Source organism: Solanum verrucosum, unplaced genomic scaffold (genome assembly GCF_900185275.1).
Source record: "Solanum verrucosum unplaced genomic scaffold, falcon-dt-bn FXZP01000056.1, whole genome shotgun sequence".
Lineage (NCBI taxonomy): Eukaryota > Viridiplantae > Streptophyta > Magnoliopsida > Solanales > Solanaceae > Solanum > Solanum verrucosum.
This window is the reverse complement of record NW_026020072.1, coordinates 415,634-429,377: the sequence shown is the minus strand read 5'-3', so window position 1 is coordinate 429,377 and position 13,744 is coordinate 415,634. Positions and strand designations below refer to the sequence as shown.

The 13,744-nt window shown below is 38.4% G+C and overlaps 2 protein-coding genes across 3 annotated transcripts in view; both read left to right on the top strand.

The window, feature by feature from the left end:
- Positions 1 to 13,744, top strand: part of LOC125823898 (uncharacterized) — an 897,951-nt gene that overhangs the window by 565,885 nt on the left and 318,322 nt on the right. The window lies entirely within an intron of this gene.
- Positions 6,175 to 13,744, top strand: part of LOC125823908 (probable LRR receptor-like serine/threonine-protein kinase At3g47570) — a 30,937-nt gene continuing 23,367 nt past the window's right edge. The window contains exons 1-2 of the mRNA XM_049503273.1: positions 6,175 to 6,339; positions 6,754 to 7,001. Coding sequence (XP_049359230.1) covers positions 6,175 to 6,339; positions 6,754 to 7,001 — 413 coding nt within the window. The remainder of the gene's footprint in view (positions 6,340 to 6,753; positions 7,002 to 13,744) is intronic.

Below are 13,744 nucleotides of genomic sequence, written 5' to 3'. Positions count from 1 at the left end.
GTTCTTTGGTGTAAACCACAGTGTAAGCCTTTGCCTTGAGTTCCTCTTTACACGAAACCACAAGTTCCACTCGTCACCTCATTCTAGAAGGAATCAAACTTTTGAAATCATTTTGGATCATAGATGAAGCCAGCGTTGTCACTTTTAGATAACTTATTCGATGTTTGCTATTCTTCTTCTTCAATAGACCTAATCTCTCGATTTACAGTCGATTCTACGAGTCAATCAAATATGGAAGACATTTTATTGGGAGCAGTGACATCATCTTTAAAAGTTATATGGTTATTGCTTGCCCTTCTTATGGAAATGCGAATTGGTGGCGGTTGGCTATAACCTAGGCCTTCATATGCTTTCCTAGTTGTATCTTCCGATGGGAGTTTCCCTAACATTGATGGCTCATTAGGGTTGTATCCAGCCTTTGCAAATAACTTGTAAGCATTGGGATCAAAAACTTCTCTTGTGCGTTTTGTAGGGAGTGCCACATCTCGCACTTGATTTTGAGCGATTGACTTTTCAGGCAGCTTTGAAGACAAATTTATTGCGTCAATCCGCCTGATAGGAAAAGTTAGTCCTCTAAATGCATTTTCTTGAAGGTTAGATGATTGACCTTCTTCTTTCTTCACTTTTGGAACATAGCGAAGTCTAGAAGTCAACTTCTTCGAAGACATGATCCTCCCTTCAGTAAGGATGGGAACAGGTTCTTTAGTGTCAGCATTTACCTTTCCGACAGCCACATCGATTCTTTTGCTTGTGATCTTATCAGACTTAATTGGTTTGACATCAATAGATTTTTCCCCTTTAACAACATAACCTTTCAAATAGAATTTTGCATCGGCAAAGTGTGTCTCAACTTCGGTGAAAGGATTATCATCCACAACTATCTTCCTTTCAATCCCCCCTTCAAGATACTTCAAACATTGATAGTAAGAAGATAAGACAATTATATTCTCATGTACCCAAGTCCTGCCAAGTAATATATTGTATGAAGTCTTTGCATCGATCACATGCATCCATGTGCTTGATCGCATATCTTTCATGTGAATTTCTAATTTAATAGAGCCTACGGACCTCTGTCCCCTTGATTAAATCCTTGTATCAACAAACGACTTCCACTAAGTTCTTCAGTTGTGATGCCGAGTTCCTTCAATGTGTGGATAGGCAGAATGTTGACTCCAAATCCTTCATCTATTAAGATTCTATTTCTCTTCTTCTCTAGCACGTGACCCATCATATACAAGGGACGATTGTGTAGTGTTTCACCAAATAGAAGATCATTAGCTGTAAATGTGATTTTTGTATCACATACATGTGCTTCTTGGAAATAAGGTTCAATAGGCTTTTCAGAAGATGAATGGGACATCATTGACGAGATTTCCCTTGTTGCCTTTTCTTCTCCACTAGGAGACACTTTTGGTGAGGATTCTCTCATTGTTCCTTCTTTATCAGTAGGAGACACCTTCAGTGTTTCTTCTTTATCAACATTGAAACATGATGCCTCGACATTGTCTTGAGTAGACTTTGTGCAGAACGAACTTGGTGAGAATTCCTCTAGAGTGATAGGACGTCGGGTTTCTAGTAATGATGCATTTCTACCTTTGCCTTCTTTGGGCACTTGATTGATTTCTGCTTCACTAGTTTCTTCACCATCTTCTTTCTAATTGGTTGCTCAAATGATTCTTTCCGTAAGCTTGACTTGTTGCGTCTCCGCTTAGTCACAAGAACCCAACCTTCATCTCCATATATATCAGCTTGACATTTTTCTTGCTCCAATGAATCTTCTTCATGCTTTTTGGCGATATATATTTAGACCGGCTTGAGCGAGCTGAATGTGACAGAGATTTGGTTAGAACTAGATTTCTCATCATCAAGGACAATCTTCTTTTCTCTAACCAATCGCATCACTCTATCCTTTAAGACAAAACATTTTTCAAGAGGATGACTCACAAGTCTATGATACTTGCAATAATTTGGGTCATCAACTTTTCCAGCTTCATCAGATTGCTTCATCTTTGGCAACTCAATGAGCTTTAATTCAAGCAACTCATTAAAAATATCAGAAACGTTAGAATCCAAGAAGGGGTATTCATTTTCTTACATTTCCCTTAAGATCGACTTTTGGTTTGAACACGCTTGGAAATTCGTTCTCACACTCTGATCCTTACCTTCCTTCGTAGTGAACTTCACATGCGACACATTAACATTCATTGACTCTTTGTTGTCGTTCTTAGGCACAAATTTGCTCCATCTGTTAGGTTCTGCTTGTCTCTTCCTTTGTGAGGGTCATGGACAAACGTCATATCCTTTCTAGCAGAGGGCATGCTCAACTCCATATCATGAGCGCGAGTAGCTAGTTCTTCAAAGGATTTTGGGTTATATTCCCTGTAAGATGTAAAAAAGCTCCCAGTGCATCCCTTGGATACACATTTCTATGGTAGAAGCTTCACTAAGCCTATCCTTGCAATTCAGGCTCGCATTCCTCCATCGATTTATGAAGTCTATGGCTGGTTCATCCTTCCTTTGGTGAGTATTCGTAAGTTCTACCATGCTCACAGTACTCCTCGTGCTTTAGAAGCGATTGAGATACTCATGCTCTAGTTGCTCCCAACCATCAATAGAATTGGGCTCAAGATCTGTGTACCAATCAAAGGCATTTCCTTTTAGAGATCGGACAAACTGCTTGACAAGATGGTCTCCATATGTTCCAGCATTATTGCTTGTCTCCACAAAGTGTGCAACATGTTGCTTCGGATTTCCTCTGCCCTCAAATTGTTGAAATTTAGGAGGTTGATAACCAACAGGCATTTTTAAGTTATCAATTCTTGCAGTGTATGGCTTGACATACATATGAGAAGACTTGGTGGAGACTTCATACTTATCTTTGATAGTGCCTTCAATGAACTCCTTCAATTGATCGAGTGGGATCATTCCTTCAGAAGAAACTGACATCTCATTAACAAGTGGTGCTTTCTTTGCAGGATCTCCAATCTCTTGAACTTCAACATATTTTCCAGGCACATGACTCACTTCTCCATCTAAAAGTCCTTCCATCCTATCCATTAACTTATAAATTCGAGACTCTTGGTGTTGTACATGCTTTGTCAATCCTTCAACCAACTTTGTTAGATTTGCAAGTTGTTCCTCAAGAGAATAAGCAACAGTCACCATTGTTTGCATGATCATTGGTAGAGTTCTTGGAACCAGATTGCTCAAGGAGAGTCAGTGTCTTCTTGATCTTTTCAGCAACATTGATTCCTCTTTCTAAAGACTTTGTGGAGGAACTTACTCATTTTGGAGTCGAAGACCCAAAAACAGATGTTGATGTTGACGACGCTTGAAGTGTTTGTTGTCCTAGCATAGCAGCTTTGCTCCTCGTAACTGTAACACCCCGTAACTAGAAAGAACTAAAAATAAATTAATAAAAAGAAATAGTCATTTTTGGAAAGAATTTAAAATCTAGAAAATTTGTCAAGTGTGTTAAAGTTGAGGTTTTGGTCAACTTCAAACAACCATAACTTCTAGCTCAATATGAGTTAGGTGTGTTTCCAGATATCATAGGAAAGATCTTGAAATAGTATTTCCAACGACGCTAAGTTTGCGAGATTACGAGTTCGTATGAGTGAGTTATTCTCATTGGAAGTTGGGCTGTTCAAATAAGGAAATGTCCAATTCAGATTTTTAAAGGGTAGTTTGGTCTTTTCCTTACCCAATTTATTCAATTTGTTTTAATGAATTAATTAAGGTTCAAAACTGAATTTGGTCAGTTTAGAAAAATTGGAAATCTATGCTAGGGCTTGGAGAAAAGAGAAAAGAGGAGAAAGGAGAATAAAGTTCAAGTTTCGACTTCTTCGTAAAGAATCGCTTGTGGAATTCATCAAGGGGTGATCCCTACGAGGTATGTGAGATCACATAGAGTTGGTTACATTCACCCATGCGCCAAACATGTTTAATTCAACGATTTTTGTCCTAAAAGAGTTAGAATTTGATATTTTTGAGTTGTGTTCTTGAATTGTTTCATTCTTGAACTTACATGTGATTGATGGATTTTCTTGAGACATTTCAGCGATGTTAAGAGAAGTTTCAAGTTAGATTATAGTGTACATGATTTGGGTATCTAAATCTAAGAATGTATTGAGAAAAGGAATCGATTTAAAATGATTTAGGATCATAAAACGAGTTGAAAAATTCGTCAGACGCACTTGTGGAGGGCCAGGCGCATCGCACCCCCATAGCGCCAGAGAGTCTAGTGAGACACACTTGCAGTGCGCCCAATAGGAGCCCCAGTAAGTTGGGGCTGGCGCGGAGCGCCCGGGATGCACCCAAATCGTCATTTTTTCACTAGTTTTTTGTCAATTCGCCTATTTAAGTAATTCTAAAGTGTACTAACACTTTCCATTGATTCTAAATACTTTAAATGACTTCTAAACATCTAGAAATCATCCAAAAAAAATGAATCATAACCTTGAATCCATAAATTCAAATTCAATAAAAGTCAAAGAGCCAAGTCTAGGAAGTTCTTAGGGTCTTTTCAAGAAGTCTTTTGCAAATGCTTTTAACTTTGTTTTAAGACTTAAAGTTCAAGTTGAGTAAATGGTAATGAGTAAAGTTGAAGTTCATTTATTCAAAAGTATAAGGGGACTATGTGTTCCCAAAGAGTTTAAAATGTTTTCACATTTAAATAGGAATGGAAACTGAGATTTCCAAAGAGCCTTTGAGCTAGTTTTCAGAAAAGAGTAATCGCTTTCTAAATGAAGCAAGGGAGGAAACTTTGATTTCCAAGATAGCCTTTGAGCTGAGTTTTGAGCAATTATCTCAAATCACAGAAAGAGGTATGTTTTTAACCATAAGAGCTAGTATCATATTTTGGGAGTATTATTGAGCACCGATATAGGAGAGAGTTCAGACAACTCACAGCCCCCATAAACTATGTAGCCATCATGGGTTAAAAAGGGTCATACTTTTTAGATGATTCCTTTAGTGCTTTTTAGCATAGACTAGTGGATACACTTAGTAGTTCATGTTCTATACCCTCGGCAAGGCATAGGACGGCCCTAGCAGCATAAGGCAAAATGATGTATCATCACAATAGCTCTTACGTGATGATTGTCGGTTAGAGAAACTCCCACAAAAGAAATTGTATTCTTATATACACAGTTTATTGTATTTTTACATACATTTCAGAGTTATATGTATCTTTGCATACACACAGAGTTGACATCATGTTTTAAATATCTTTTCTTTATATTGCACTTGTTTTAAACTGCTTTATATTGAAATGAGTTTAGTTATGTTGAGTTGAGTTGAGCCAGGTAAGTTCTTCAGTTCCTTTCAAGCTTATGTCTTGTTTTAGAATTCCCCTCGCATACTCGTACATTCAATGTACTGATGTCATTTGGCCTGCATCTTATTATGATGCAGACATATGTAATCAGGATCAACATCCAGCGAATCATTGATCCAATTGAGCACTCAGAGTCTTGTGGTGAGCCTCCTTGCTTTCCAGAGGACCCTTTTTATTGCTTTCAGTTTTATTATTAGTTCATTAGGACGTCGTGGGTCTTGTCCCGACATCCATCTCAGTTGTTTAGAATCTTCATAGATAGTCAAATGTTAGTTCCTTAGTCTTTTCATTTCATTATCTGATGTTGAGACTTGAGTTTGCCTTATTGGCTAGTTGAATGTTTTCTTTATAACATTCTAAGTTTGTTTGAGTTTATCTTGTTAAGTTAAGTCTTCCACTGAGTAAGTAAGTCAGGCCAAGGGTTCACTTAGGGACAATAATAGTTCTCGAGTGCTAGCCGCGTCCGGGGTGTAAGGCTCAGGGAGTGACAAACTTGGTATCAGAGCATAGAGTTTAAGAGTCCTAGGGAGTCTATGAAGCCGTGTCTGTAGAGTCCTAGTTGTCAGTGTGAAGCGCACCACATCTATAATTAGGAGGCTGCAACACTTAGGAAAATTTCTCACTTCTTTCACACTTATTTCGTGCGTTAGAGTTTGATCTCTAAAAATTCTCCTTCTAATTCGTGTTTGCACATGTTTTCAGATAATCATACCTCCATGAAGAGCTGTCAGAGGTCGTCCTGCTAGGTGTAATGTTGAGAAACAAGGGGTAACCAATGCACCTGAAGTGCCACCCCAAAGAGAAATTACCAAACTGAGTTTAGGGAAGCAATTAGGATGCTAAGTCAAGTTGTGACTAATCAGGTTGGGCAACAAAGAGGAGCTCGACAAGAAAAGGCCGACATTTCGAGGATTCGTGAGTTCTTGAGGATGAACCCCCCAATTTTCACTTGTTCAAGCACTAGTAAGGATCCAGAAAGATTTATTGAGGAGATGCAAAAGGTATTTGATGTCATGCATGTTGCTGATACTTAGAAGGTGGAATTAGATGTATACCAAATGAAAGGTGTCGCTAGGATTTGGTTCGATCAATGGAAGCAGAACCGAGTTGATAATGCACTACCTGCGAGTTGGGCTTGTTTTGAGGAGGCCTTCTTGAGGCGTTTCTTACCCCGAGAACTGAAAGAGGCTAAGTTACTAGAGTTCCTCACACTTAAGCAAGATTCTTTGAGCATTCATGCGTATGGGTTGAAGTTCACCTAACTATCCCGTTATAATCCGGAGATGGTTGCGGATATGAGGAGTAGAATAAGTTTGTTTGTTGCTTGGTTGTCCCGTCTATCAAGCAAAGAAGGCAGGGCAGTGATGCTGATTGGGGATATAGATATATCAAGGTTGATGGTCTATGTGCATCAGGTTGAGGAAGAGAAGCTAAGGGATAGGGAAGAGTTGAAGAACAAGAGAGCTAAGACAGGGAATAAGTCCGGGCAGCAGAAGAGTAATGCCAACCGGTCATCCTTCCAACAGAAAAAAAAGGGACATGATCCATCATCTGCTAGTGCACCTGCACCTAAGAACAAAAGCGAGTACACTAGTCAGAATATCAGAGCCAAATCTACTTATTCTCAGGGTAGTATGGCGCAAGGGGGTAGTAAGCCTCCTGCGTGCGCTAAGTGTGGTAGGAACCACTCAGGTACATGTCGTGAGGGCTCCACTGGTTGCTTCAAGTGTGGACAGAATGTCCATTTCATGCAAGAGTATCCAAAGAACAGGCAGGGTAATGGTAATGGGGGTAATAGAGCCTAATCTTCTTCAGTTGATCCACTAGACAGAGCTGCACCTAGATGGGCTAATTTCGGTACTAGCAGGGGATCAAACCGCCTATATGTTATCACCAGTCGCCAAGAGCAAGAGGATTCTCCAGATATTGTCACTGGTATGATCCAAGTCTTTAACTCTAATGTTTATGCTTTGCTAGACCCGGGAGCAAGTTTATCTTTTGTAACTCCTTATGTTGTGATGAATTTTGATGTTATTCGTGAGCAACTTAGTGAACCCTTCAGTGTTTCTACACCTATTGGTGAATCTATTCTAGCAGAGAGAGTCTATCGTGATTGTCCCATTTTCGTCAATCACATAAGTACCATGGCTGATTTAATTAAGTTAGACATGGTAGATTTTGATGTTATTCTTGGTATGGATGGCTTCATGCCTGTTATTGTCACGACCCGAGCCTACACCCTGGATGTGGCCGACACTCAAGAACCATTGTTGGTTTTCAAGCGAACCTTCATCTTAGCAGACTTTAAGCGGAAGACTAACTCAAGCATAAAAAGCTTAAAACTGAATAAAATTCATAAAACTTAAATAGAAAGCTTTAACTCAAAAGAAAACTTCGAATAAAATAAATGATACAAACTTCTCAACTATACTGACTATCTATGAAGCCTCTAACTGATAAAGATGGAAGTCGGGAAAAGACCCACGACATCCTGACTAAACTGAAAAGTAAATAAAATCCTCCGAAAAATAAGGAGGCTCACCATAGCTAACTCGAACTTCCGGATGTATCAACGAAGCTCCTGTTGATGATCCTGAATACCTGTGTATGCATCATGAAAAGATGCAGGCCAAATGGCTTAGTATGTGGAATGTACGAGCATGTAAGAGGAATTCTAAAGCATAACATAAGCTTGAAACTTGATACAAAGGAAACATACTTACCTATTCTCAAACTTACTCAACTCAAGGAATACTCAAGGATACTCAAAACTACTCAACTTAATCAACTCAGAAGTACTCAAGGATAAGATACTCAACTCAGAGATTAGATACTCAACTCAAAGATATGATATTCGACTCTGGGTACTCAACTTTGGATACTCAACTCAATATAAAGCAACAATACACATGCAATATATGGAAAGCTTTATAAAATAGTAAAAACAACTTAGCTCATTAAATAAAATGCAATAACAAACTCAACTTTGCTTATATAATAAAGTAATATAGCTTATCTGGGAGTTTCTCTAATTGATAACCATCACTTAAGAGCTATAGTGATGATACAACACTTTACCTCACGCTGCCAAGGACCATCATATACCTTGCCATCAGTATAGGACTTAACTGAACTTAGTGGATCCACTAGTCTATGCGAAAAAGGATTCATCTAAAAAGCATGACCCTTTTCTACCCATGATGGCTACATGGTTTTCATGGAGTCTTGAGTTAATATGAAACTCGCATCCCCACATCGGTGCTCAATAATACTCCCAAAATGTACTTAGTTCATCTGTTTTTTAAAACAACTTCTTCTCTGAAATGAGATAATTACTCAAACTTTGCTTAAAAGCTCTCTTGGAATCGATGTTCCCTTTTCTTGCTCAAACTCTTTTTTTTTTGGAAATCTCAGTTTCCTCTCATGTTAAATGTGAAAACATTTACTTTTGGGAATACTTAGTTCCCATAGATCATTTTAAAGAAAATGAACTTTACTTTTACTCTTTACTCAACTTCAAAGCTTAAGTCTTAAAACAAAGTTTAAACATATGTAAAAGACTTCTTAAAATATGGTTCATGCCGAATGATGGACATGAACAACTCAATGCAAGGTTTTCAATAACCATAGATAGAACTCAATACTTGGAACTCAAGAACTTCACTAATACTACTCATTTCAAGAATGCTCAACTCAGAGGGTTCATGCGGAATTATGAGCATGAGCTACTCACTCAAGGACTCAAATATACTTCTCATCTCAAGACTATTCGACTTATAGGGTTCATGCAGAATTATTGGCATGAAAAATTCAACTTAAGGACTTCATGGGTAACACGTAACAGTGTCATGATTATAAATATAATCTCATAGGGGATTAGGAACTCAATACTTAGAACTTGGAGATACTACTCCTCTCGAAGGTACTCAACTCAACTGATGAAGTTCATGTGGAAGTTATGAACATGAACGACTCGACTCAAGGGTCAAAATATCAATAAGGAACTCATGTATACGACTCTTCTCATACTTATACTTACTTCCTCAAAACTTAACTCAAATCGATGATGGATCTCAAAGGATTAACAATTGAACTCAAAGAATTTCTTGAACTCTACTCTTAACTCTCTCTTGAATGTGAATTATGAATTCAAGAGTTATGGTTCATGGTCGGAAGGATATCGCAATGATAAAGTAGACTCATGAATACATTCTTCTCATCCTCATACTCACTTTCTAGAATCTTGAAACAAGTTACTAGAAGTTATAGAAGACTCCTCAAAAAAACTTAAAGGAACTTTCTTAGAATGTTCGAAAGAATTGTCAAAACTTAACTCTTAACTCTACCTTGAATTTGAATTATGGATTCAAGGGTATGATTCATGTTCATGGATGATTTCTATATGTTTAGAAGTCATTTATAGTAGTTAGAATCAATGGAAACTGCTAGGACACTTAGAAAAACTTAAATAGGCTAAACGATGAAAAACTGGTGAAAAAGGACGATCCGGGCGCGTCCCTGGCGCGCCGCGCCAAGCCCTAATTTACTGGGGCTCATTTCTAGCGCACTCCTGGAGCATCGCCCCATCCTTCCTGGTGCAATGGGGGTGCGTCGCGCCAGCATTGCCCCAGGCAAAACTGATGAACTTTTCCTCTTTTTTTTTACCTTAAATTGCTTTTAATCGATTTCTTTTCTCAAGATTTCTTAAGATTCAATTACCCAACCTAAGTACACACTAATCCACTCAAAATAACACTCAAAACAATCACTTTCATCTCAATAAATCATCAAAACCCCAACAAAACAAGATTTAGAATGAACTTCAAGAACTTAAATCCTTCAACTTTTTGAGAATGAAATTTCGCTGAAAATAATATGTTTGGCGTGTGGGTTAACAAACCCAACACTATGGAAGCTTACATACCTCTTAGGGATCATACCCATGGAGATAATCCGTAACAACTCTCAAGAACATCGACGAACGCCTTCATCCTTTCTCTTTTCTCCTCTTCTCTCTTCTTCTTTTCTCTTCTTGAACTCTCAACTAAAACCCTAGGCGTAAACTAGGATTATAAAACTGAAACTATTCATATTAGACCCCTAAAATATTACTAAAAATGAATTAAATCTGATTGGATAAGGAAAAGACCAAAATATCCCTCTAAAAATCCGGTTTTGACTTTCCTTATCTAGACAGCCCAACTTCGAATGGACATATCTCCCTCATATGAACTCAAAACTTAGCAAACTTGGTGGTGTTGGAAAGATAATTCAAAGATCTTCCCTAAGGTATCTGGTATCACACCTAACTCATATTGATCTAGAAGTTATGGTTGTTTGAAGTAGACCCAAAACTCATACTTAGCTTAACTTGCGAAATTTCAAATTTTGCTATTTCCAATTTAATTCCTTTTGGAACTCAAGGTGCTACATCTAGTGACCTTAACACTTAAGAAATTTTAATTCCTTGGTAAAATTGCACTCACTACGAAGAATGGTTCGAGTCTTAGCTCAAAAAAATTTCTAGGGTGTTACAATTATGCCTCAGTTAATTGTAGAACTCGAGTTGTCAAGTTTCAGTTTCCAGATGAGCCAGTTATAGAGTGGAGTAGTAGTTCAATAGTTTGTAAGGGTCATTTCATTTCGTACCTTAAGGAGAGAAAGTTAGTTTCCAAGGGGTGTGTCTATCACTTAGTTTGAGTTAATGACTCTAGTGTTGAGATACCTCTTATTCAGTCAGTTGTAGTAGTAAGAGAGTTTCCAGAAATCTTTCCAAATGATCTTCTCGGAGTCCCTCCTAAGAGAGATAGACTTCGGTATAGATTTTCTTCCAAACACTCGTCCTATTTCTATTCTGCCATATAGAATGGGACCAGTAGAGTTGAAAGAGTTTAAAGAGTAGTTGAAAGATCTCTTTGATAAGGGTTTCATTCGACCAAGTGTCTCACCTTGGGGCCCTCCGGTCTTATTTGTGAGAAAGAAAGATGGTTCCCTTAGGATGTGTATAGATTACCGGTAGTTGAACAAGGTTACCATTAAGAACAAGTATTCTCTTCCAAGAATTGATGATCTTTTCGATCAACTTCAGGGTGCCACCTGTTTCTCTAAAATAGATCTCAGATCTGACTACCATCAATTAAGAGTAAGGGAGTGTGGTATTCTAAAGATAGTTTTCAGAACCCGTTATGGTCATTATGAGTTTCTGGTTATGTCCTTTGGTTTGACCAATGCGCTTGCGACATTCATGGACCTTATGAATAGAGTTTTCAAACCTTATTTAGATATGTTTGTTATCGTCTCCATTGATGACATACTAATCTATTCAAGGAATGAAGAAATTCATGCTAGTTATCTTAGAATAGTTCTCCAGACTTAAAAGATAGAGAGTTGTATGCCAAGTTCTCTAAGTGTGAGTTTTGGCTTGAGTCTGTGGCATTCTTAGGCCACATTGTGTCTGGTGAGGGAATTCAAGTTGATACTCAGAAAATTGAGGTAGTACAGAATTGGCCTAGACCCACATCTCCAACTGATATTACCAGTTTCTTGGGTTTAGCTGGCTATTACAGAAGGTTCGTAGAGGGGTTCTCATCTATTTCACCCCTTTGACCAAGTTAACTCAGAAGACAATGAAATTTCAATGGTTTGAAGCTTGTGAGAAAAGCTTTCAGGAATTGAAAAAGAGGTTAACTACTGCCCTAGTTTTGACATTACTAGAAGGTATGCAAGGTTTTGTGGTGTATTGTGATGCATCTAGAGTTGGTTTGGGTTTTGTATTAATGCAGAATGACAAGATTATAGGTTATGCCTCCAGACAGTTGAATGTTCATGAGAAGAACTACCCAACCCATGACTTAGAGTTGGCTACCGTAGTAGTTGCTTTGAAGATATGGTGTCATTATTTGTATGGTGTGCATATAGACGTGTTCACCGATCACAAGAGCCTTCAGTATGTGTTTACTTAGAAAGAGCTTAATCTCAGACAAAGAAGGTGGTTAGAATTACTCAACGATTATGACATGAGTATTCTTTACCACCCAGGTAAGGCTAATGTTGTTGCTAATGCCTTGAGCAGGTTGTCATGGGTAGTACCACCCATGTTGAGGAAGAAAAGAGAGAGTTACCAAAATATGTGCATAGACTTGCACGCTTAGGAGTTCGACTAATGGATTCCACAGAAGGAGGAGTAATGGTGATGAATGGGGTGAATTATCATTAGTGTCAGAAGTTAAATTGAAACAAGACCAAAACCCAATTTTTCTTGAATTAAAGGCAAATGTTCATAAGCAAAAAGTTATGGCTTTTGAACAAGGGGGAGATGGCGTACTGAGATTTCAAGGTAGATTGTGTGTGCCATGGATGAACTCCAAGAGAGGATCATGAAGGAACCTCATAGCTCCAGATATTGCATTCATTCGGGTTCCACAAAGATATATCGCGACTTGAGAGAAGTGTATTGGTGGAATAGCATGAAGAAGGACATTGCAGAGTTTGTTGTTAAGTGTCCAAATTGCCAGCAAGTTAAAGTAGAGTACCAAAGGCCTGGTGCTATGGTTCAGAATATGGAACTTCCGAAATGGAAGTGGGAGATGATTAATATAGATTTCATCAGAGGTTTACCAAGGTCTCGTAGGCAACATGATTCTATTTGGGTGACTGTCGATAGAATGACAAATTCAGCCCACTTTTTACTGGTAAAGACTACCCATACAACAGAGGATTATGCCAAGTTGATCTTCAAGAAGTGGTTAGACTTCATAGATTTCCGGTCTCCATTATTTCAGATCGAGGTTCACAATTTACTGCCCAGTTTTGGAAGTCATTCCAAAAAGGCTTGGGTTCAAAGGTGAACTTAAGTACTACCTTTCATCCTCAGAAAGATGGGCAAGCAGAGCGAACTATTCAGACCTTGGAGGATATGTTGAGGGCTTCTGTGATTGACTTCAAAGGTAATTGGGATGATCACCTACCTCTTATTGAATTTGCTTACAATAATAGTTACCACTCTAGCATCCAAATGGCTCCTTATGAAGCTCTTTATGAGGGGAGATGCAGATCTCCTATTGGATGGTTTGAAGTTGGTGAAGCAGGGTTGATAGGACCAGATTTAGTTCATCAAGCTATGGAGAAGGTAAAAGTGATTCAAGAGAGGTTGAAAACGGTGCAGAGTCGTCAAAAATCCTACACTGATGTTAGGAGAAGGGAGTTAGAGTTTGTAGTAGATGCTTGGGTATACTTGAAAGTTTCACCCATGAAAGGTGTTATGAGATTTGGTAAGAAGGGAAAGCTTAGTCCCCGGTATATTGGCCCTTACAGAATATCGAAAAGGGTAGGTAATGTAGCTTATGAGTTGGAGCTACCACAAGAGTTAGCCGCGGTTCATTCGGTTTTTCACATCTCCATGTTGAA